Here is a 22,680-nt window from a genome sequence, read left to right as displayed (position 1 = left end):
AGCCCCAGGGAGCGGAAGGGGACAAGCAGGCCCCGAAATGAAATGAAACCTTTCAAGGCCGCAAACGATGGTTGCCTCTTTGGAATGCTGCGCGTGCCCAGCGCCTGTCATTTCATTTTGGGGCCTCCCTTCCCCTCATCTCAGGCTATGTTTAGTTCACGAATTTTGAGAATTTGATTATTGTAGTACTTTTCGTTTTTATTTGGCAATTAGTGTTTAATTATGGACTAATTAGGTTCAAAACGTTCGTTTCGCAATTTTCAACTAAACTGTGCAATTAGTTTTTTTTCGTCTACATTTAATGCTCTATGCACATATCGCAAGATTCGATGTGATGGCTACTGTAGCACTTTTTGGGAAACTTTTTAGAAACTAAACAAGCACTCATCATCCAATCCATTCCAGCAGCCTGCATGCGACGTGGATGTCATGTGATGAGCCATCAGCAGCTTTACCTTGCTCCCCCAATTCTGATCGAAGCTGGCTTCACCAATCGCCACTAACCTTTTCTCTCTGAGATCCACATGCCCATCTTCCTGTCACCTCAGCTCATCCTATCGTCATACACTCATACTGCTACTACTTGCCTTTGAGCCTTTCTTTTACACATCTCGCAACCATATGAAAAAACGGGCGGCTTTCTTCTTCTGATCACCTCTCTACCCTAACAGTTCTACAGAATTTTCTACTAAAGAAATGGGACAATATAATGTCCATTGAACCATGGACAAGCTCCAAACAATGGCAGAATCAGATATGCCAACAAAGTACACTGCACTGCAGACAATGACACCAGTAGTCACTGAGGCACACTACAGTACTGATGAAAGAAGAAGTACCTAGCAGCAAGAAAATGGGGCCTGTGCTCTGCATGATTTAGGCAATGAAAACCAAAAACTACAGTACATTCCATCAGTTCTCAGAATTTAGGACACGTTTTAGAAACTTGTGCTGATCGATGCGTGGCGTGTAGCGCTTTAGTATTAATCAGACGTGCCCGGAGCCGGGGCCCAAGTAAGCGGCCGGGAAACCAAGGGAAGTGGGGCTAAAAACTATACTGTACTAGCTTAGCCGGATGGAAAAGACCCTGAGGAAGGTTGGCGGTTTGGCATGGCGTGCCTTGTGCTTGTTATGCAGATGAGGAGCAGGGATAGGACATGTTCCAAATATTCCTGGGGGGTGCAGCCGATGGGCCGTGGCAGCGCTTGGGTGCTTTAGCACTGGGTCTGGCAGGGAGCTCAGTGGTGGGTCTTGTTGTCTGTTCCACAAGTCCCATGGAGTGAACAACAGCTAGAGGTGCTCTCAACTCTCGTTCTCGTCCATGGACCCGCCGCCCGGCACACACATGAAAAAGTTCGAAGTGCTCAAAAAAAACATGAAAAAGCTCGTACCAAATACCAATAGCTGACTAAGCGTTGTGTGTGTTTGTGTTAATTGTTATGTTATGTCTTGTTCAGATGCTATGTTGTTCGTACAACACTATCTAGCTACTGCACTAGGTTTGGTTTGTTTCAGTGACCACCAACATCCGTAGTTAAGTTTTGGATACAAGTGATTATATGCATATATGATATATTTTGGCATTTGGCATCTAATGAAATGTTCACTCCCTAAAACTGTTTGCTTTATATATAGTACAATTTTACCCTAAAAAAACTAGTACAACACAGTTTAGCTAGGAACATCCTTACAAAACAAGGCTTCATATCTCCTCAATATCAAACGTCCAAACCAGCACTCCTTTTCATCCATTGCTAATCACAGTATGATATGAGGTGTGTCTCCAATCAGCAGTTGGGTCAGAAAGGCTTCATGTCAGGACTCCTCTCCCATTTCTTTGAGAGAGAGAGAGAAAAAAAGAACACGGACATACAGTCACAGATCCTTGACTGGGCAACCTTTGCAGTAACCTATTAGGATTAGGACAACACATTCTTTCCTTGCCGCAAGAGATTTCCAGCTAGCAGCGCAGCGCGTGGTTTGTCCTCCAGATGATCGGTTGCTTCAGCTCGCCTGCCCGGAAATCCGCTGGAGATGGAACACGGCCCTGCACATGCAACAGCAATATATATCCTGCTTCTGCACACGAGCGATCGAGCAGATAATCATTCACGCACGGATGCACTGTTGGTCGGAAGAATATTGATGCGACAGCGACTCGTCAAGGAAGGCCCAACAGCACACTAGCAGCTAATTAAGCTAGGAATACAGCAGAGCCACGTTGTTTAATTTAGCGTATCATTATTACTACCATTACCGTGTGTTGTATATGTAGCTGATGTAAGTCGCTGTTCAACAACGTGTGATGCATTGCATTGTCAATGTCATTGTGGCGGTGATAATTCTGCTTCGTCGTCTTTGCATATAGTCTCAGACTTTACGGATGACACAGACGCAGCAGGCTTGTTTGCCTTGACCAAACGCGTGCAGAGAGAGATTTTCACGCTGCAAGACGCAGCTCCGATGCATCAGTTCCTGCAACAATTCTTCGCGTCTCGCACGGTCCAGCCGTTCGTCCGTCGGCTAGCTTATTAGCTAGAAGTCTAGAACAAAGACAGGAAAAGGAGCTAATTAAATCATGAGGAATATATAATAGATCGTCGATCGATCATCAGCTGTGATCGAGTTGGGGGCATGTTCAGATGGCATCATCGATCAGCACCGGTCAAAGAAATGGGGAATTATTAGATGCAGAGCAGAAGGAGCCGCCGCTAAGGCAATGGAGATGGCGGCGTCACGGCTCACATGGCTTGCATAAGCTCTCTCGCAAGGCGCCAACCGGTTGGGTGGCTAGTCAAATTTGGCCGCGTCCGTGGAAGTGGAACGCGCCCCCCGGTCGGTGGTCCAACATAACTGTCCCTTAATATAACCTTCGTCCGGATTAACATTTGGGTTGCCTGCAGATCCCTCCCTCTTCAGTTTAACTGATTTTTCTATCTTTCCCTAAAAAACTGATTTTCTATCCAAAAAAAGTACTAATATTTGTAATATCAAATAAATATCACTTGATTCATGCATCATGTAGTATGTGATATATCTAGTTAGAATCATACATATAATAATTGTTGATATAAAGATTTATAGTATAATTTTTTGAGGGAAAAGATTTATAGTATAATTCAACCTGGCCAGTTGTTTATCCATTTCTTTTTTGTTTTCTGAAGAAACTGTTTATGCAGTTCTTGACCCCCCCCCCCCCCCCCCCCCCCCATTCTACATTCTTGCTTGCATGCATGGAGTCATCTGGTAAGTTTGCACGAAACTTGCTAGTAATGGCGATCAGCAGTGAAGCCAAAACGTTGTTTATTCCAGCTTCTTGTTCCTTACGCTGTGCTGCTGCCACTACGAACACTACAATGGAGCCAAAATGTTGGTCTTCAGAGCGAGTTCAGGTCGTCCTTGCAGTTTCTGTACAATGGAGCGTGTGACTTTCGCCGCGAAAGCTGAGAAAAGGACATGGACACGTCTCAGCCGCTGCCATTAACTCTGCCGAAGAGCACTGCTCTGTCTGTCGTCAAGGAAGCCATTATCACCACCATCAAACTCAAACCCCACAGCTCCCTTCTTGTCTTGTTTCTGAAACACGCATGGACATGGACACCCAAAGCAGACAGCAGCATCTCGTTCAGGCGCCTAGCATAGCTCGAGCTCTTTCTTCTTCGCGTCTCTCTGTCAGTGAATGACAGCGCACTGCCTGCCTGCACACTTCGCCATGCGTCGTCGTCAGCGTTCGGACGATCGCCCAACTGTTTAGCGCCTTGAATGTGCAGTTGGAGCTTGGACTTTTGAAGCCCTTGTGATGACAGAAACAAAAGGGTTACATTACATGTCGATCTTATATAACCTACAAAACTAGATTTGTCGGTGCCATTTACAATGGACGATGAAAGCACGACGTCTACGTGGATCCAGCTTGCTGCCTCTGGGCTGCAAGTAGCGTCCGCTTCTATGGGTGCTGTGATGTTACTATCACGACCGGTCAAACTCGATCTCAACACATGGAACAAGCGCAAGGACAGTGACGATGCAGTTCCAGACGGCGCTACGCAACAGATGTACTAGCAGGAGCACCAAGCTTTTGGCAAACCCAAATGATAAGGGCAGTGCTCTGTTCCTGATGAACTTCAGTGTCGTGTGATTGTGTCGTCCCTCTTTCGAGTTTCGTTATATGTAACAAGTTCTGAACGACCGTACCTTCTTTTTTTCTGAAAACGCCACTGAGTATATATAGTCAGGGGAAGCCATTCATCAGCATCAGCAGAACTCAACTATCCGTAGGCTAGACTATGAATGAGAGCGATTCCAGCTCGCCTCCTCCCGGCGGTCAAACCGATCGGTTGGAGTGTTGTGTTAGCTCACTGCCCCTGACCCTGGCCATTGAGTTAGGGCTGTCAAAATAACATATATCCTTATTATGGCTCTGTTTGGCTGGTCTATAAGCCGTTTGTGATGATTTGTACGGCTGATTTGTTGAGAGAGAGAAAATATTATACTATGGCTGATAAGCCGGCTTATATGTGTGCCTTATTGCTTAGAAAACACGTCCTAATGCACCAACATGCCATCCTCTCTTCTATCGGGATAACATTCTTGGCATGCCTGTTGTAGCCTGTCCTTGGCCTTCCTTGATAAGCTGCAAAAACTCCCTGTGGTCTCGGAAGCCGTCGTCGTCGTCTACTGAGCTCGATTCGAGCAGATTTTGAACTCAACGAGCCAGGAGCAACCACGGCCACGGGCAAATCAGTCCGCGTCGTCGTCGTCGTCGTCCGGAGGGGTCAGGTCAGGGGACAGCGGGAGGCCACACGGGCGCGTCCTGCCCGGCGGTCGCGGGACACGACGCAATCGCGTCGCTTTCTGCACGGAGACGGGGGCCAAAACAAATAAACGGTGTACCCGTCGAGATTGAATAAAAACTAAAACTAGTGAGCCATCTCTTCGAGCAGCAGCTCTCGGTCGCTATTTCGTTTCGTGCCGATTAAGCGCCCCGGGGGGACAGATCTTCCACCCCGCCTCTTCTAAATTAAATCTATCCTAAACTAAAAGCATAATCTAAACGCAAGATGGTGTTGGTATATATATATTATATATAGTTATATATTTGATGCAAGGCAATTTGAGCGACTGGCTCGTGAGTGGCTATTAATAAGCTATGGCAGATGATCGAGCAATGGTTCCTTTCCTGGGGGGAGCACAAGAGGACAGGCGATCGAGTCACTTCATGCTGCGCTGCGTGCGTCCGTCGCACGCCCAATGGATGCGATGCGAGGGTTCGTGACAGGGACTCCAGGGTTTGGTGTCATCAGGCCGTGGCAGCAGCACACTGCACGCACAGGGCAGCGCTCTGGGGTTTAGAAAAATCCTTGGGGTAGGGGGTTGGCCGCTATGGCGTTGGCCGTATTAGCGGACCGAGAAGGGCTTGGGTCTTGAGTCTTGACCGACCGGCCGTCCTGACGCCGGGCCTGCCTGCCTGTGCTGCGTTCTGCCGTTTCTCCTTGATGACTGTGATACTGTTTGCTCCATCCAACCGAACTGGGTTGCGTTCCACCGTGAAATACTCGCGTTCTCAGGTCCTGCCGCGCCGCGCGCATGCGTGCGAGCGTGCTGTGATGGCTCCGGTGGCCGGTTGGGGTTGGGGACGCTTGGAAGGAAGAGGAACGTGGCTAGCGACGGCGGGGAATAATTGGGGCCAGGATCCTACTCTACTCCTGTAGAGTTCGACGGCCTGGGCAGGCGTTTTTCTTGTTTGGGTTCTACACACGCTCCTAAAATTCATGTCACATCGAATATTTAGACACATGCATGAAGTATTAAATATAGATTAATTACGAAATTAATTACACAACTTGCGACTAATTTACGAGACAAATCTTTTAAGCCTAGTTAGTCTATGATTTGTCAACGTTGTGCTACAGTAAACATATGCTAATGACAGATTAATTAGGCTTAAAAATCGTCTCGCAAATTAGCCTCCATCTATAGAATTGGTTTTGTAATTAATCTATATTTAATGCTCTTTATTAATATCTAAATATTCGATGTGATATGAATTTTAGGAGCGACTACAAAATCAAACGCCTCCGACTTCAGAGCAGTTGAGCTGCCCTGCCTTGCAGCCGCTGAACTCAACTCTTGTCATCGTGCCATTTCACCTTCTTCTGATTTGCTACTCCCCGGACAATTCTGTCAAGTGTCCCGTGTCCCGTGTCCCGTGTCCCCGCCATCCCTGGACGCACATTTTAGCCACACCTCGATGTGCATGACAGAAATAGAACTTATCAGCTCGATTTATTAGGTATGATACAGTATTTTACTCTCACAACAAAACAACATCAACCGACTTATCAGCCGCAGAAACCATTAGCCAAGCATAACTTCGTTCTACTTTGGTCTCGTTACTGCTCTCCAAGACTGACATACTGCAATACTACTTTCCAAGGGCACGACTTGGATTCTGCATACCTACCCAACAAAGCGTGTGTTTAGCTCATTACCAAACATTGCACGCTGCGTTGCAGATTATATTCGTCAGTTTCTTACTTAGGCCTGGTTTAGATTGCAAATTTTTGCAATCTGGACACTGTAGCACGTTTCGTTTGTATTTAACAAACTTTGTCCGATCATGGACTAACTGGGCTCAAAAGATTCGTCTCGTAATTTACAACTAAACTGTGCAATTAGTTATTTTTTTTATCTACATTTAATGCTCCATGCATATGTCCAAAAATTGATGTGATGGAGAGAGTAAAAAAACTTAGAACTTTGAGGTAATCTAAACAGGCCTTAGGCTGTCATTTGATTTTCTAAGACAACTACCGAACTGCAAACTGTAGTTCCGTAGTTGTGGTAGAAAACCAAATGACTGTAGTTCGATAGTTGTGGTAGAAAATCAAATGACAGCCTAAGGTATGACGAAAAAATTGTTAGCATGACGATTTGAAAAAAAAACAGAGAGAGAAGTGGCAACACGTAGCCATCGTATCCAAACACACCAAGTCTGCTTCGATTTTGCACGTCTGCCGAAATTAGGATAAAAAACATCACATAAACTGACAAGTGACGGGGAAGTGAAGGAAAGCACACCATTCAATCAGTAGCGATTCCTGCACTGCTAACAAAGCCCAGTGCTACGATAAATCAAATGGATAAGATTAACCATTGGCAACCTAGTTCAACAAACCAATAGCAAGTACAGAATCTAGTCGCCTAACTGCCGCCCACTTTCGTTCGGGCCGTGCCCCGCAAAATGGAATCTGATACATGTAAAAGCGCAGCTCGATGCCATTGACTGCATCGCAGCTTGCTTCAAAATAGAGCTGTCTCCAGACACTGCCTGAGGCGTGCCAACTATCTAAAGAGACTTTAGTTCGTCTTCGCCTTGGGGGCCTTCTTCTTGCCCTGCCGCTTCGGGATGGAGTTCTTCATGCCCAGAAAGAAGAGGAGAGCTCCAATCAGTGCCACATCCTGCAGTCACAAGTTATCACGGGCTATTTTGATACTGCAACAGAATGTGTGTTGCATGGAACATTTCTAAACAAAGAAATCCATAATTACCTGGGTGAACTTCCCAAAGAGCTGCGCAAATTCTGCCTTCTCCATATCGTAGTTGTAGAAGTCATGAATGATAGGAGTGATCAAAGCAAGGTAAAACAACTGCAAAGATAAAGTGACTTCGTTAGCTAGTAGCTAGGGTAGCCACAGAGACAAACCAAAAGATCAGATCTGTCTAGGTTCACAATAAAAAGAATGTCACCTCAGTGCCTAAGTAGTAAGGATAACAGGAAAAGATAATAAAGATGGGAGGTCCAGAAGTAACTCATATAGCATTCTATTATAGCAACGTATTCGCAGGGGTAAGTGATGACCCTTAGCAAAACAATGGGCACTAGATAAAGCAACACCCCCATTTGAGCATTCAATAACCAGCAAATCAGCAGAAAAAAAAGGGGCGCTATGGACCTAAGGCAAGAAACATTAAAAAATACACTGTTCGTTTTATAGGATCAAAGATTGATCCTCAGTATTTCCTGGGAGTATGTATATCAGACAATGAATGGCATGGTGCCGTATAGGTTAACTAAGGCGAATTATGGAACATATATGGTATACCTTAACTAAGGCAAATTATGGAACATATATACTATCTCAATTATTTTATCAAGTAAAGAACCAGCATGGAACAGCTAGAAACAATACCTACCAGGTAAAAAAATGGATAAAAAAAACTATATTCAAGACATGTAAGTACACCAGGTAGGTCAAGATTTTTGTATCATAAGCATCATTACACAATAGTTTTAAAGATACAGATTGCATCATTACATACCAATTTTTAAGCCCAGATTGCAAAAGCCAACAGAATAAAGAAAATATGGCCTAAGGGTGTCCTTATCTGTTCCTCAATAGTCAAAGAATATCTATGTAGCCAGGTTCCTCAATAATCAAAAGAACAGCATAAAGTAATCACAGAACCAAAATATGTGTGCCGCAGTCCCAAATGAAACTCTATGAAACTAAGCTAAGTGTCTAAGTTGCTGACATTTCAACAATAAAACACATGACTACACAGCAATGCTTTTTGTATGACAATATTTACTAGACGAGTAATATTTCCATCATGCGCAGCATGGAGCAATGACCACCATGAGACCTGGAAAAGTGTTGTGTGGCTCTATATATACAGCATTTATTTACAATCGGGGTCGTAGAAAGAAGGATGAATTTGAAGGTGATTATTTACTTAAAATAGGATTGGTAAAAGATCAAAGGAAATAAATAACAGCAGCGCAAGCATAGTACATACCAGGAGATAAGCACCGAGAGAGCTGCTCAAAATAAAAAGGAGACTTCCAAGACCCTTAAGACCAATTGTAGCAGCAATCACATGCTTCAGCTGGATAAATCAAAGTAATGATGTAAGCAACATAAATCAATGACCCACAGAGCATACCACAAATCGTGTCATGAGAAAAAAGAAAAGGCAAATTCTCACCTCAATGTGCGGCACAGCTACTCCCAGATGAGCAGAGATATTTTTGACAAACACATTGAACTTGGGCTGGAGCGCCTTAGCTGCTGGCCCACCATCAGTACCGAATTCATTAAACCTGCATCCAGGTGAAATGAAGTGCCAGGACTATTAATTCATCTGACATATGGCCAAGAAGGAAGAGCAAATAATTGAAGCTAGACTTGACTCCTTCTGCATGTTCATTGGTAGCACATGCAGAGAAAGATTCTATACGACACTTATAATTAGATTACTTGTGAGATGTGCTTTGAGCGAGCAAGCTTCATCTCAATTGAAACTAAGACTAAGGGTGAACCTAATACTGATCCTGATATAAACAAAAATAGTATCTCGCACAAGACTTGATGTCACTACCCATAAAAACGCTGAACTAGCAACCCCTCTGAATGGATGGTCTCTGTTCTATAAATATTTCCTACTAGGCACTAACTATTACTTAAACCCTGTCAGTGGTAAAATTAAGTGGACAACACTGTAGTGATAGGACTTGACTATGAACCAATCATATCTTATCAAACCTTTAGATTCACAACCCAAAAACGCCAACCAGTTACTATATGACTGACTGACTGTTCACAACAGTTCAGACTCGGTGCAGATCATCCGATCACAAGTTAGATATAGGTCTCACAGCATTCTCATGTTATATAGTCTAAGTGGAGGTTACAAAGAGCTAAAGTGCAGATACTATTACAGAAAATGCAAGACACTGGTTTAAACCAATGCAAACGATTGCGATGCCTCCTTGAGAGAAGTGAAAAAAATGGAGACCGTCGCTTTAACAAACTTCCCTCACACAGCAGCAAGAAAATGAAGATCTTGGTTTTGTTTGTTCTCTTATCTCCCAAGGAGGCATAATAATTGATGATTGCAACTGAAATCAACACTCTTAAGGGATAGACTTGTGAATGGAACCATTTATTTGCTCCACCCAGCCCAAAAAAAACTCCCCCTTCCCACGTAGTACCTTGAGTTCATGACAATTGTGTTGCAACTTCTGTAAACCTAGAGGCATAATTAATAGCCGTGGAAGATTTGGCAGTGGACCAGTTTGGTCAAGTGGTGTTTCACACACCTCCGCAGTTCAGTTTATGTCACTACATGAAAATTGTCCATGATTGGTAGCTATTCTGCACGTACATGTTTGGCGGTATTCAACTACAAGATGAGGTGTCAAATTATGATTTATTTGTTTCTTATTAGAACAGCAAACTCAATGTGGTTCCACAACCCATGGTTAGAATCCACATATCCTAAATCTCCTGTGGCTTCAGGACCACAAGTTAAACAATGACCTAATTTGAATTTTGCTAATACAAGTCTATCGGGCAGTGGTTCAAATACATATGGTACACTAGAACATCACATCCAACAATCTACGAGGTAGATCAGATCATCAGAGTACAGCTGGCAAGAAGAAACTTGAAATAAGTAAATGCACACATTGTTCTACTCAGCTCCCTCCAAAGCTGCAGATCACTACCACAATTCAACTACCCAGATTTTCAAATAATGAAATATTCCAACCTCCACGTCACGGATGCATACATCCGTAATTCAACTGCACAGATGCAGATCGAAAGGCCTAAAACCAAAATTACGTCGTTTCCGTCTATCAGGCCGAAAAAACAGGAGCAGATCCAACCACGTCACGCCCCCACACCTCACAAACCAAACTATCCACCGCGAGATCCACGCACCAGGGAGCTCCCAGCCCACATTCTCCCTCGGACTCCGCGGAAGCCGCGCCAGATCTACCGAAACCGGACTCGAAACGACACGGCGAGCAAGCACGGCGGAAATGAGCAGGCAAGGGGAGGAAATGGGAGAGGCGCGTACTCCTGGTAGGCGGAGAGGAGAAAAGCGGCGACGAAGAGCACCCTCCCGACGAAGGAGACGAACCCCATCTCGGCAGCGGCGGCGGCGACGAGGCTACTACCGGGCGGGAGCAGGGGGGCAGGCGCCGCGGCGATGGGGACCTGGCCTGTTGAGCTCTCTCGGATTCTGGGATCGAGACGACCGGGGGCTTGTCCGAGGCGCGAGCCCCACACTGTACTTATAACGACGCCGTGGTTTGTTTAGCCCTTTGTGCTGGGACGAACCCCCTCGCCTTCTTCGGTATTACATCCGTGTCCCGCTCTTGCTCTTTGGTTGGAGTGGAGTAGTGGAAGCCTGGAAGGTCTGCGGGAGAATGTTCCGAGCAAGTTCCATCTACGTAGGAAAACACACAAAGGATGCGTACGTTGTATACTAGTTTAGTTGTAGAACCAAGGTTACGATATCGTTGGGAATGTTCTTGTATGGCCGAGAGATTACTTTATGCTGTTTAAATTACATTGAGAATGTTTTTCTCGCCTTTTTGATGTTGCGCTTGCGTGGAAGCAGGACAGTTTAAGGTTTCTTGGATCGTAGATTTACGATGTACGTATTCATTATCTTTTCTCGAGGAGTGGAAAATGTACTAAAACTCGGTCGGTACATCCTCAAATTATATAAAATAAAATACAAATGCAATATTAAGTCATTACATCTTCTTTCTTCCCACGTGGTTTTAGTATGTGCAAACGACACTCCAAATAAATAGAGCATTGTAAAAAAATCAAAACTAGAGTACACTTCTCAGTATCGAATCTGCCAACCAACATCGATACATTGGACACATCGCAAGGTATAATGTTTCGAAATCAGACCAAGAGCATCTGAGACTACAAAACAACAGCGGTTCAATCATCGAGTATAGCATAGGCTAAAGATTCAGCACCACCAACCCTGGGGTTCCTCTCTACGTGCCATCGACGACCCGGAGTTAATATCCCACAAAGAGTGTCCATGAGAACCCTTGCTCTTACATATAGTAATCACAAATTGACTTCTGTTGATAAAAACGACTACAATGGTGATCTCGCCGAAGCCATCGCATGTAACAAACTCTCTTTGCTAGTAGATTTATTTTGACTAAACCTAAGCAATATAAAGATAAGGAATTGTTTAGTTGTGAATGAAGAGTGAGATCCTCTTCTTCTTGCTATCGGCGACCTCGTCGGAGAAGAAGAAGGGCCTCTAGGTGGCGACAACAGAGCCCTAGTTGAGCAACAGCAGTGGCGACTTTTCAGATTGTCTCTTCCCCGTCGATAGATAAATGCCATCTTATGTATGATTACATGTACGCATCATGAATAACCCGACAAGAGTATCTATGTATATGACATTTTAACCAAGGCAAAACTATGAATAGTGATAAAAATAGTAGAAGCTTCTGTAAATATGTTATTTGGAAAAATATTTGGCTCATATGTTGACCTAGGACTTGATAGGCTCTTAGCAGTGGCGAAGTTATAATGTTGATTGTGAGTGCGGATGCACCTTAAAAATGAGAAAGCAATAAGTAGGGTCAAATTTTCATTATGGTTGCAGCTCTAGTTCGCACACCGGCACCTCCTTCAATATGTTCTAGCTTCACTGTTGGCTCCCAACAAATGGCCCATAGCGAAATGTAGATTTTACTGTGGCACATACAATATGAAAACACTTTTGTAGACTTCTGAATGAGCCTTAGCCTACGATGTACACAACATTAAAAATAGTTGATAAATCAATACAATAGTTCCTTTAAGCGGCCATTCGCTTAGAACATATGTAAGGGGTTGCAACTATCTTTTTTTTTACTAATATATGCTCTTGTTCCAACCATTAAGGGCACATCCAATAGCAAGAGCTAGGTATGGACTCTTGAATGTTATCTTTATTTCTCACAAGCAATGTGTTTTTTATTCATATATTCTCTTCCCACTAGATCAAAGGGTATTGACCTTTTCTCTACACAATGTGGTATCTAATACTTACTTAAATTGAGTAATTGGAGGTGCACTAATGAAAAAAACACTCAAAACACTTGTCTCCTAGGATCACACTAGTCCCCTCACGGGCATCCGATGGAAGGTGACAAAAGTGGTATCCATGAAAATCATTCCGCTGCATAGATTTACTTTATTAAAAAACAACACAACTTTTTTATCTGGGCGAATCCCCTCCATAGGCAGAGGGTTAGGGGGCAGTATAGATTTTTATGAAAGACATTTATTAACTAAAGCCCCCTCAAGGGGGTTAGGGGGATGAGGACTTCTTTCTCAAGAGGAGGTGGACTTATCTTTTTCTAACCGGTTTAGTATGTAGTTGGTTAGCCTTTAGTGAAGTCTTTATAACTGGCTCAACCATTCCACTCCTTTTGGAAGAGGGGGTTCAGATGGTTGTATTCCACCGTTCTAACTTACTCGTTTGCAAATAATGCAACCATCAATGATAAATAATGTCCATAACGAGCATTTGTAGTTAAAGAAATTGTGATTCATCCTAATAATTTGGATGGTAGTGAATTTCATAATCAGTATAAAACAAATCTAAGCTGCCAAGAACGTTAACGCATACTCTCTCGCTCTATCCTGAAAATAGCGGATTTGAATTTTCACATATCATAAAAAAGGGTACTAATATTTATAGCATCAAATGAGTTTTATTAGATACATTATGAAATGCATTTTTCATAATTTACCTATTTATTTTCTCTAGAAAGAACTTAGTTAAACTAGAAATAATGTAACTTCATGGCTGAAATCAAGTTTATCCCTAATGGAGGGTGTCCGGTGTGTCATAATGGGGCGGAAGATATTAAACATATGATCTTTGCTTGTGATTGAGCTAGAGCAGTATGGAGTTCGATAGGAGTTTGGGAGAAGATCGGATACTTGCTGGATACTGACCGATCGAGGCCTATCATGTTGGAAGAAGTGATCCATAGAGGAGAGTAGGTCCATGGCCTGGAGATAGGACTAGCCGAGCTTATTTTGAACGGTGGCTGGTACCTGTGGTGGGAAAGGCGGCAGTTAACGCACGGTAAAAATATACAGCTCCCATCAAAGTCAGGATTAACTATTGTTTCTCTAGCAAATAATTAAAAAGATGACAGCAAAGGAGCCAAGTTACGACAAGGATGGAGAAAACGTCCAGAAGGTTATATTATGTTAAACATAGATGCTTCATATGATGATGATAGGGGATGCGGAAGTGCAGGTGTAATTATGTGGCAGAACCGCTCGAAATAACACGCTTACGGAGGTGCTTATCTTTCACTAGACACTAAGCACCCCTAAAGGTGAGCTACATCAGGCAGTTCTGTCGAGCACACCCCGAGGAAGAACTCAAAAATCCATATTTTTCACCAGGATCATAAATAAGAGGATAAATCTTATAACATGCTTAACCATTTCTTACATCTCTTTTAATGCAACATCAGAGTATTACACCAATTGATTATAACAGCGGATTATACAATGTTATCAGAGTTTTCAATGGAAACCAAAATTTAGGTAATGACAGTTCAAACGATGACATAAGGAGCATCTATATACATGGAATCATAACAGGTTGTAATTCTTTCCTTTGTAAAATGCTTTTGGGTGAAAGTTATAAATAACTCTATGTCTGCATCGTAAGGAAATCCTCGCTGAGCCCACCAGGAGGTTTTCACACACAAGTGTCAGCCCTAGCATTCACCTGTCACCTACAATAGGGGGGAATAAAACCCTGAGTACTCGATTGTACTCAGTAAGACTTACCTGACAGGAAGAAAATTAAAAGACTCCAAGGATATGCAAGGCTATTTAGGCTTGTGAGTTGTTCGTATTGCATGAAGCATTACTAAACGTGCGTCCTTATATTCAATTTTATTAGAAGCCATCATTAGTTCATTAACTAACCTATTCTATGTAAGCACCTATGCTACTTTCAAGCAGGTGGTAAGCAATCAGAACCATTTTATCATCTTTCATGTTCCAGTTCTTACTACAGTGCTAGATCATAGCCAAGTCGTACCGTATCATACGGCGATTCATAAACCAATGTATATCAGCTAGGTACCCCAAAACACACTGCCCCTCTTATACCCTAGACATAAGCAAGACTAACCCACCACTCTCCTATCAAGAAGTCCAGGTCCCGTCCAAACTTGGACTCTAAGCCCCCACCCCTGAGTTCGAGACTCAGTGTGGTGCTTAGACCTCCATCATCCCCGCCTCTAATCAGTCGGGTCCAAAAAGAGTCAGAACCCATGACAAGAGAGCAACGAGCCTTCCCGCTCTCATAAGTAAGTATGTGCTCAGTATAATAAGTCTGTGACCTAACTAGAATCCACTACAACGGACGGTCCTCAATTGACACAGACGGGATAAATGCAACTAGAGCCTCGCTCGGTTACCTAACCAAATCCAAAGTATAGTCCCGCCTGGTCTCCAATTATTATCCATATATATTTTCATGTGATAGTAACATGATAATAGTAATAATAATATATTTCATCTCTCTCGCGAGTGACAAGCAATCACTCGACTTCTATCGAAGTCTTGTAGCATAGTAATCTACACAATCCTATCATACTATTAAGACTCATATGATAAGGATATATATATATATATATGCAAGTGGGTTTCATTCAACTCCTTAAAACTTAATGCACAAGCATAAAATTAAGTGCGGAATAATAGGGTTATGCACTAGGGCTTGCCTACGTAAGATATAACCAAAGTTAATGTTACATCATGATGACACGATCATCAAGGCACCATCTTCTTCACGATCCAACATCGCATCATAAAATATGTGGATGCAATGTAGGGACGTAAATAATCAACGGCAACTGCAACTCTAAAATATGATTACGTCTCACAAGCTAATGAGCTAGCTCTGATGACTAACGTACTAGACCATGTATCCAAGTTGTCGAACTAGGCGCTAATTTCTCATAATATTTTAGTTATAAAATCCCTAGGTGTTTTGACATTTTATTGATTTAAACATATATTTTCGAACTAGGGCTCATTTAGCTACTTAGCAAACTAATTATTATGGAGCTACAAAAATTACAGGTGAGCACCTAATAATGTTTGGAATCGATTGTAAAAATTTTAGAGCCAACACTACTATCAATCCATCACAACAATTCCTACAAGTTTATGTTTTAACAATATTAAGCATCTCGAATTAATTAGATTACTCTTGAAAATTCTATGAAACTATCGGCATGAAATTTTATCCCGTGCCAGAGGGCACACGAGCAAGCCAAAAGGGTCTGTTCGATAGAGCTAGAGATCCGCCTAGCTTCAACGCAGGGATTATCGATCCTACGCACTTCTCCTGAGACATGTCAGTCAATTTGACCCTACAATTGATAAGGAGAGAAAGCTAATCAGTAATTTAAGGAAGAATATGCTGGTGTTGTTATACAGTCCCGAATATGTGGCTCTGAGAGCCGATGTGGAAGGAGTCAATTTCCAACATACTCATAAGAATAAATCAGTTAAAGCTCATAAGGTTGTAGAAGAAAAATCGGTTATCATTCAGGATGAATATCATTATTTAGACAAATATTAGTCAATAGCAATAGGATGTCAATAATAATCAGTTTATGCTAAGCCAATTACTGCAAGTAACCGAATCCCTTTTTATATAAAAGAAATAGCTCATCATCATTTAACCATTTAATAGAGATAAATCTAATGAAATATATTAATCTTATCTATCGTTATGACCAGTGGGGCATGAGGCAGAATCATACAGGCCATAGAAACAGTGATAAATTCGATGACCCTAACTTATTACTAATATCAGTAGGGCATGAGGCAGAATCATATAGGCCATAATACAATAATAAGATCATGGGAGTTAATACATCTTTCAACCTATCTTTACTTCAACTGATCTCTTGACGTGAACTGTATATGTGAAAGCACTTGATATCGGCTAAAATAGCCGATTCAGGCATAGCGCACAGTTAAGGTCATGCTCTATCAGGAACAAATCTAACAAGTAACGATCCCCTACTCCACTGGTGCTAACAGTGGGGTGTGAGGCAGACTCACACAGGCCATGATAACAGGCCATGAAACAGTTTTCGTTAGCCAATAGATCTATTCAAGACCAGACATGCTTTAACCGCATACTATGCATGATCAAGATTGACATAAATCAGTCGATAAAACATAACTCCTCATTTAATATGTAGATTAGATTAGTTTAGATTAATAAACGATGGGTTAAACGGGATATAAGACCGATCTAGATCAATCCCAATCAGCCGAAGTGATATTGTTGTAATTAAATAAATAATAAAAACAATAAGCAATATCGGTAACTTAATAAATCTATCCGAAGGACGCCACCCTTAGATAGAGCCGATAACTTGATCTTAATCTAGTTTCGAGCAGTGGAGGTCAACCGGATCGATGCAGCGGTACTTGAACTAAACAAGAGTAGTTAACTAGCTTATACTAGAGTCGCAGTGGAGGTCGACCGGATCGATGTAGCTGTATGAACAGAAGTATAAGCCATGACGGTACTTATAGACAAGCCAGAGGTCGGCCGGACCGATGCAGCCCTTCCCGCTGAAGAACTCACCGAGATCTACTCTACCTCTACTCCTAAGGGGTGGCCAGAGCCAAAAAAAGTAAGTAACTTATATTTGATTGATTATGTGTCCTTACAATAGCCGGGCTCCAATATTTATACCCAGAGCCTAAACATGAATCTTACTCGAGCACTACTCGTTACAATCTTTGGCATAGAAGAAAATATTCCTAATTTAAGATAACTTGGACCCTAATCTTTCCCTTTTTTGTAGAGTCCAATATGTAGTTTTCTGGTGCCAACCGTAGCTCATCATCACTATCTGCTGACGTCATTCAAAGAGATCCGACACTAGAGTCGTATCTGAATCAGCTGATATTGATCCTTATGCAATCGATTCCTTGATGGGCACAATTTTGGAAGCCTTCAAATTCTCACGTTCTTCTCCTAATTTGGTGTAAACAGCATGTCCCCCAATTTTGGAATAAAAGTGATTTTATTCCAAAATTCCTATTTATCCGTTTACCACACCGCAACAGTTCTATTTCGAGATATACGCAGGAATTCCTGACTTCCCGGCCTGAGATTTATATAATATCCCAACTAGTACCTCTTTCAACTCACTTGACCTTTTTGCCTTTTCCCTTTTCCTTGAGCAAATCTTAATATCCAACACCAGTCATCACCAAGGCCTCAAACCCTAGCAATTCTCTGTTCTATCAAGCCGTTATTCAAGCGTTCTTCAGTCAGACTCAAATCTACTTTGGCTTTAATGGCGACCAGCGACCACATCCCTGAGGTATGCCTTCTGAGTTTTCAATTCTTCGAGTACTAGCTGCTACCCTGTATTTCTTTTCTCCTTAAATTTATTCCATCCAATTTCTAGGAAATGAGGAATGAAATCTTGATTCCATCAGCTGTTGCTTCTAATGTCTATTTTCTTAGACCTATGAGTGATCCTGGCCCATCTTATTTTATCCATCAAGAAATCAACCAAATCTCCTTCAAACAGTCTGTAGTGGACTCGTCCTCCTAGAATATCAAAACCCTCTTCAGAAACTGGCCCAAAATACCCAAGGGGTGGAGAAATTAGTTTCGTAGGGTATTCGAGGAAAAGGGCGGAGATTGGGAGGTGTATGATTTGAATTAATGTTTGACACTTTCATTGTCCGAGATGGAGAGGAATGATTCATTCTTGATTTCCGCATCCTATTTCTGGTCTAATACCCTAAATGCTTTTGTCTTTGGTCATAGCCCGATGACTATTATCCTGAGCGATGTTTACATGTTGACCGGCCTTAGGATAACTAGGTCAGTGTGTCCTTATGAGTACTTGAGTGCTAGTTCCAAAAAAATTAGCCAAAATATCAGACTTCACAGGATGGGCAAGTTACTTTATGAACCATATCGGAGACGAATCGACTGTTAATGAAAGGGAAATATGTGGCCTTTCTAAATATGTGGTTGGAGAGATTCATCTTTTGTGGGCCATCTTGTGGTCTGACTTATAATCACAAACTCATGGCAGAGCATCTAGCAGTAGGCAAGGACATCCCTCTTGAAAAGTATCTGTTAGGAGCTGCTTATCATCTGATATACCAGGTAGCCACACAATTACTGAAGAATGAACCAGTGCATACCATCAGTGGCCCTTAGTGGTTGATACAAATGTGGCTCAACCTTTATATGCATAAGATTGTAAGGCCTGATCTCAGAAGCCTGAGTTTCCCTTCCTCCAACTTTGATGAGGAATATAGAGGTGAAGAAGGAAGAACTCGGTAGTGCATGAGCTATGGTGAGGCTGCATCGGCCATAATAATTGATTTTGATATTGGCCATCTCTTCAAGAAGTTTTACAGAGGCTTTCATGTAGACATCCTGACTTGGCTACCATACGATGATGATGAGTTGATCTTCCCATTCAAGTTTCGATTTGAGTTAGGTTGTTCGGACGAGGCGGCGGTTGCAATTTTTAATTCCTTCATCAAGCCCTACGTTCTTTTCATGGAATTTTGTCATGGTCATGGCAAAATGGCTACAGGCTCCTCCCTTTCTAGGCAACATCCCAACTTATGAGTTCTACAATCCATCTTTCATAGCCTATCAGTTTGGCTTTGGCCAGCTCCCCCCTCAATTGTTCTTTAGAAACATATTGAAGCTAAGAGAAGACATCAGTGAGGTGATGGAAGTCTCTAGAGTTTTCCAATTGGGATCGGACCTTCCTTCCCTTTGCGTGCACGACTAGATCAGAGTCAACTCCTCTTCCACTCTCTTTGACTCCTGGTGGCAAGAATGGCACTCCCATCTTTTCTGCGGGTTGGTCCATCCTTTGTGTATATCCCTAGATGGGGAATTTGGTTCTGACGGAGACATAACTTGCCAATTCTTTTCAAGAAAACTACTCGATGAATTCCTCTGCCAACTGTTCTAATCGACCTTTTCAGGATGCTGAATTTTCGAGCTTGGATAGGAAGGGGCGTCCTATAGATTACTAGCCATCGTGCCTAGTTTCAAGAATGGGATCAGCTGCACCTTCACTAAAAAAATTAATGAAAACTCATGCTGCCTCTACTATTGTAACATATCATTCTTCGAAGCGCAAGGTGGCTCAAGGGACAACCCAAAAAACTACTACTGGGAAGATGCTCCATAGAATGAGACCGTCAGCTGCTTAGGTAAACAATTCATTTTCTTCCCACAATGATATTCAATTGCTGACCCCGTTCCTTCATAGTTATTGAGCATTGTGTCCCAACCTGCTCAAGGTGCGGGACTGCTATCTCAGGCATTTGACTCAGCACCAACTGAATCCCCATCGGCTAATCCTCAAAAAGAGCCTATTTTGGTTGAAATAACCGATGCTTCCATAACAGCAGTTTTATCCTTGATGCTTGTCAGAGCATTTTCTTTAACTTTTTGATCTACTCGGTTTCCATCCTTCACCTAGCTTCTTACCATGCCAGATCCTTGGCCATTAAGGGTAATCTATCCCCAGCTCTCTCTAGAGTCTTGTCACCTTTATCTATCTTTGAAGATCAGGCCCTGAAGGTAAAACAGGCTCAGAGGAATCTGTTTGATCGTGAAACTTTATTGGTTAAGGGGAACTCTAATAGGCAAGAGGCTAAAGGGCTGACACAGTTGATTGACCATTTGAAGAATTTCTCTCTCAGTATTGATCTAGAATTGTCTCAACTGAAAGCCAGGCGTGCAGAACTTGAGAAGGAGCTAGAAAACATGAAGGCTGTCATTGACCGTCATAAGTCCACCCTAGCTCAAATACTTGATGCCATCAAGCAAAAGAAATAGGAACTGCTGGCCAAAGTCAAAGAAGGCAGGGCCATCCAAAGTAGCTTCGAGAACATTCCTACGCCAGCCAAAGGAGATAAGCAATAGATCATAGAAGCTGATGCTATCTGGCTAGAAGTACTGAAAGCAATCCAGGATGTTCTAGATTTGTAATTCGTGTATCATATATCTTGTGTAGAATCAATGACAACCACATTCTCTATTGTCTCACTTCTTGTTTCGGCTAAAGAGCTGATTTGAAAATAGCCGATTCTAGACTTCCATCCTTAATCTAATTAAGTCTAAAAACACAATATTTATTATTAAGAGAACCCTTCGATCTTCTATCCTTAGTCACCCGATGTCGTATTCTCTTCGGTATTAGTGAGGTGGCGCTTCACCTTTCTATTAATTGTGGTTGCCTTTCACATGTCCCGAGGGGTCCACCTCTTTGCTCTGTGGCTTCAAATACTAGCCAAGGGCTCTAGTCTCGAACACATCTACACTTGCAACCGCTCCTGTTCCTTTGCACTCTTTCACCCGTAGCATTCTTTTCCCCTTCTTGTAGATCCAATGGCCGGTGAGGATAGCCAAGGCAAGCGTGTAGCAGAAGAGATTCTAGAGGAAAACATGATAGCGAGCCAACGCCTTCGACGCATGAGGTGAGATCGACATCTTCTGCTTGTGATGATGAACTATTCTGACTTGCCTATAGGTTCATTGTGAATGACAGTCTTTGTCCTCTCTCTAGGGCCGGTGAGCCTTTTGATGTTGTATCTTCTATGCCGACCTCATCATCGGACTCCTCCGACTCGTACAACGGCGATGATACCAGCCGCTTCCTCTGGGAGTGGAGGGTAAAGATGGCAATAGGCATGGTGCCCATGGATGCTACCTTCTTATGCCCGTGCCCACCAGCTAAATCTCTCACCCGCGCCCGCGCCCACGACCCATCACGAGCAACAAACCATGCTCGCGCCCTCCATCCGCAGGCATGAAATGCCCGCGGGCATGCCCGTGTGCCCGCCAGGTTGAGCATATACATAAATCATAGTGCATTACAAGAGATACAAAGATACATATTCACAACAAATCATGTATATATATATATATATTTGCTTGTAGGTCCCACATGTCAAACCTGTGGAGCGGGTCTGGCAGATAAGCGGGCGAGGATAGCAAATTTCTTTACCTGCAAAGAACTATCCTCTAGGTTCAGGATGGTGCCCGTGCCCATGCCCGCGGGCAAGAAGTGGTGCCCGTATCCTTGCCCATCGGGTTCCATGCCTGCGGGCATGCGGGCATTCTGTGCTCATTGCCATCTTTAGTGGAGGGCAGCCTAGGACCGCTATTCCAAAGCGACTTAGGAAAACGGCCAGCTCGAGATCCGCTTCAGGGTTTCTCAAGCTACCCTTCACACCGCTGAAGAAGAGGCCAGTGTTGTTCGGGCGCGCCTGGCTAAATCCAACGCCATGGTGGTGGGTAAGATGAATTCCAGGAACACCTCCATTCTAATTTCTACTGCCTTTATCTTGATAGTCTTTTTGTTCCTATGATTGCTAGCCATAACGGTGTAGTTGGAGTCTCTCCAACTGGTGGTGAACGCGGCCGCGGACACCGTCAATGCTTAGGGTTCCCTCATCAACGCTTGCCTCCAAGACATTTTAGCCTATGTTCAGGAGATCGCTCTCCACGGCATTCGTCATGGCGCGTCGGTGGCGCTGACCGCAGCGCAAGTCTAGACTAGGTACGAGCTCCATGCCATGGAGACTGGTTTTCCAATGGGCGATGGCCCCGAGGAGCATGAGGATTTGCTTGAGGAGTTTGTCATCGTGGCAGAGGCCATTGTGGACATCACATCTGCTCAAGATGTGGTGAACAAGGTCTTCGATTAGCTTGTATCTAGGGCAAAATGATGAATGAAACCTTCTATTCTTTCATGAATATGTCTCAGTGCAATGCCCCTATGTGTC

General features: G+C 43.1%; 1 protein-coding gene across 1 annotated transcript; it reads right to left on the bottom strand.

Moving 5' to 3' along the window:
- Positions 1-7,065: 7,065 nt before the first annotated feature.
- Positions 7,066-11,073, bottom strand: LOC136540647 (uncharacterized). The gene is made up of 5 exons (XM_066532655.1): positions 10,868-11,073; positions 8,990-9,104; positions 8,801-8,890; positions 7,552-7,650; positions 7,066-7,461 (listed from the first exon to the last, which is right to left on the bottom strand). Exons 1-5 carry the CDS (start codon positions 10,933-10,935, stop codon positions 7,360-7,362), a joined length of 474 nt encoding a protein of 157 aa, XP_066388752.1. The 5' UTR covers positions 10,936-11,073; the 3' UTR covers positions 7,066-7,359.
- Between the last annotated feature and the right edge of the window lie 11,607 nt (positions 11,074-22,680).

The sequence above is a fragment of the Miscanthus floridulus genome, chromosome 2 (assembly GCF_019320115.1).
Source record: "Miscanthus floridulus cultivar M001 chromosome 2, ASM1932011v1, whole genome shotgun sequence".
NCBI classification, from domain to species: domain Eukaryota; kingdom Viridiplantae; phylum Streptophyta; class Magnoliopsida; order Poales; family Poaceae; genus Miscanthus; species Miscanthus floridulus.
The sequence above is the reverse complement of the archived record's forward strand: the minus strand, read 5'-3'. Positions and strand labels throughout refer to the sequence as shown.

What these genes read in the sequence shown, in the direction of transcription:
- LOC136540647 (XM_066532655.1), bottom strand. Translation starts at nt 10,935, where the DNA reads ATGGGGTTCGTCTCCTTCGTCGGGAGGGTGCTCTTCGTCGCCGCTTTT. An exon ending in TAGCTGTGCCGCACATTGAG is followed by an intron (nt 8,891 to 8,989) that starts GTGAGAATTTGC and finishes TGATTTATCCAG; the next exon opens with CTGAAGCATGTGATTGCTGC. An exon ending in TCTTTGGGAAGTTCACCCAG is followed by an intron (nt 7,462 to 7,551) that starts GTAATTATGGAT and finishes TTGTGACTGCAG; the next exon opens with GATGTGGCACTGATTGGAGC.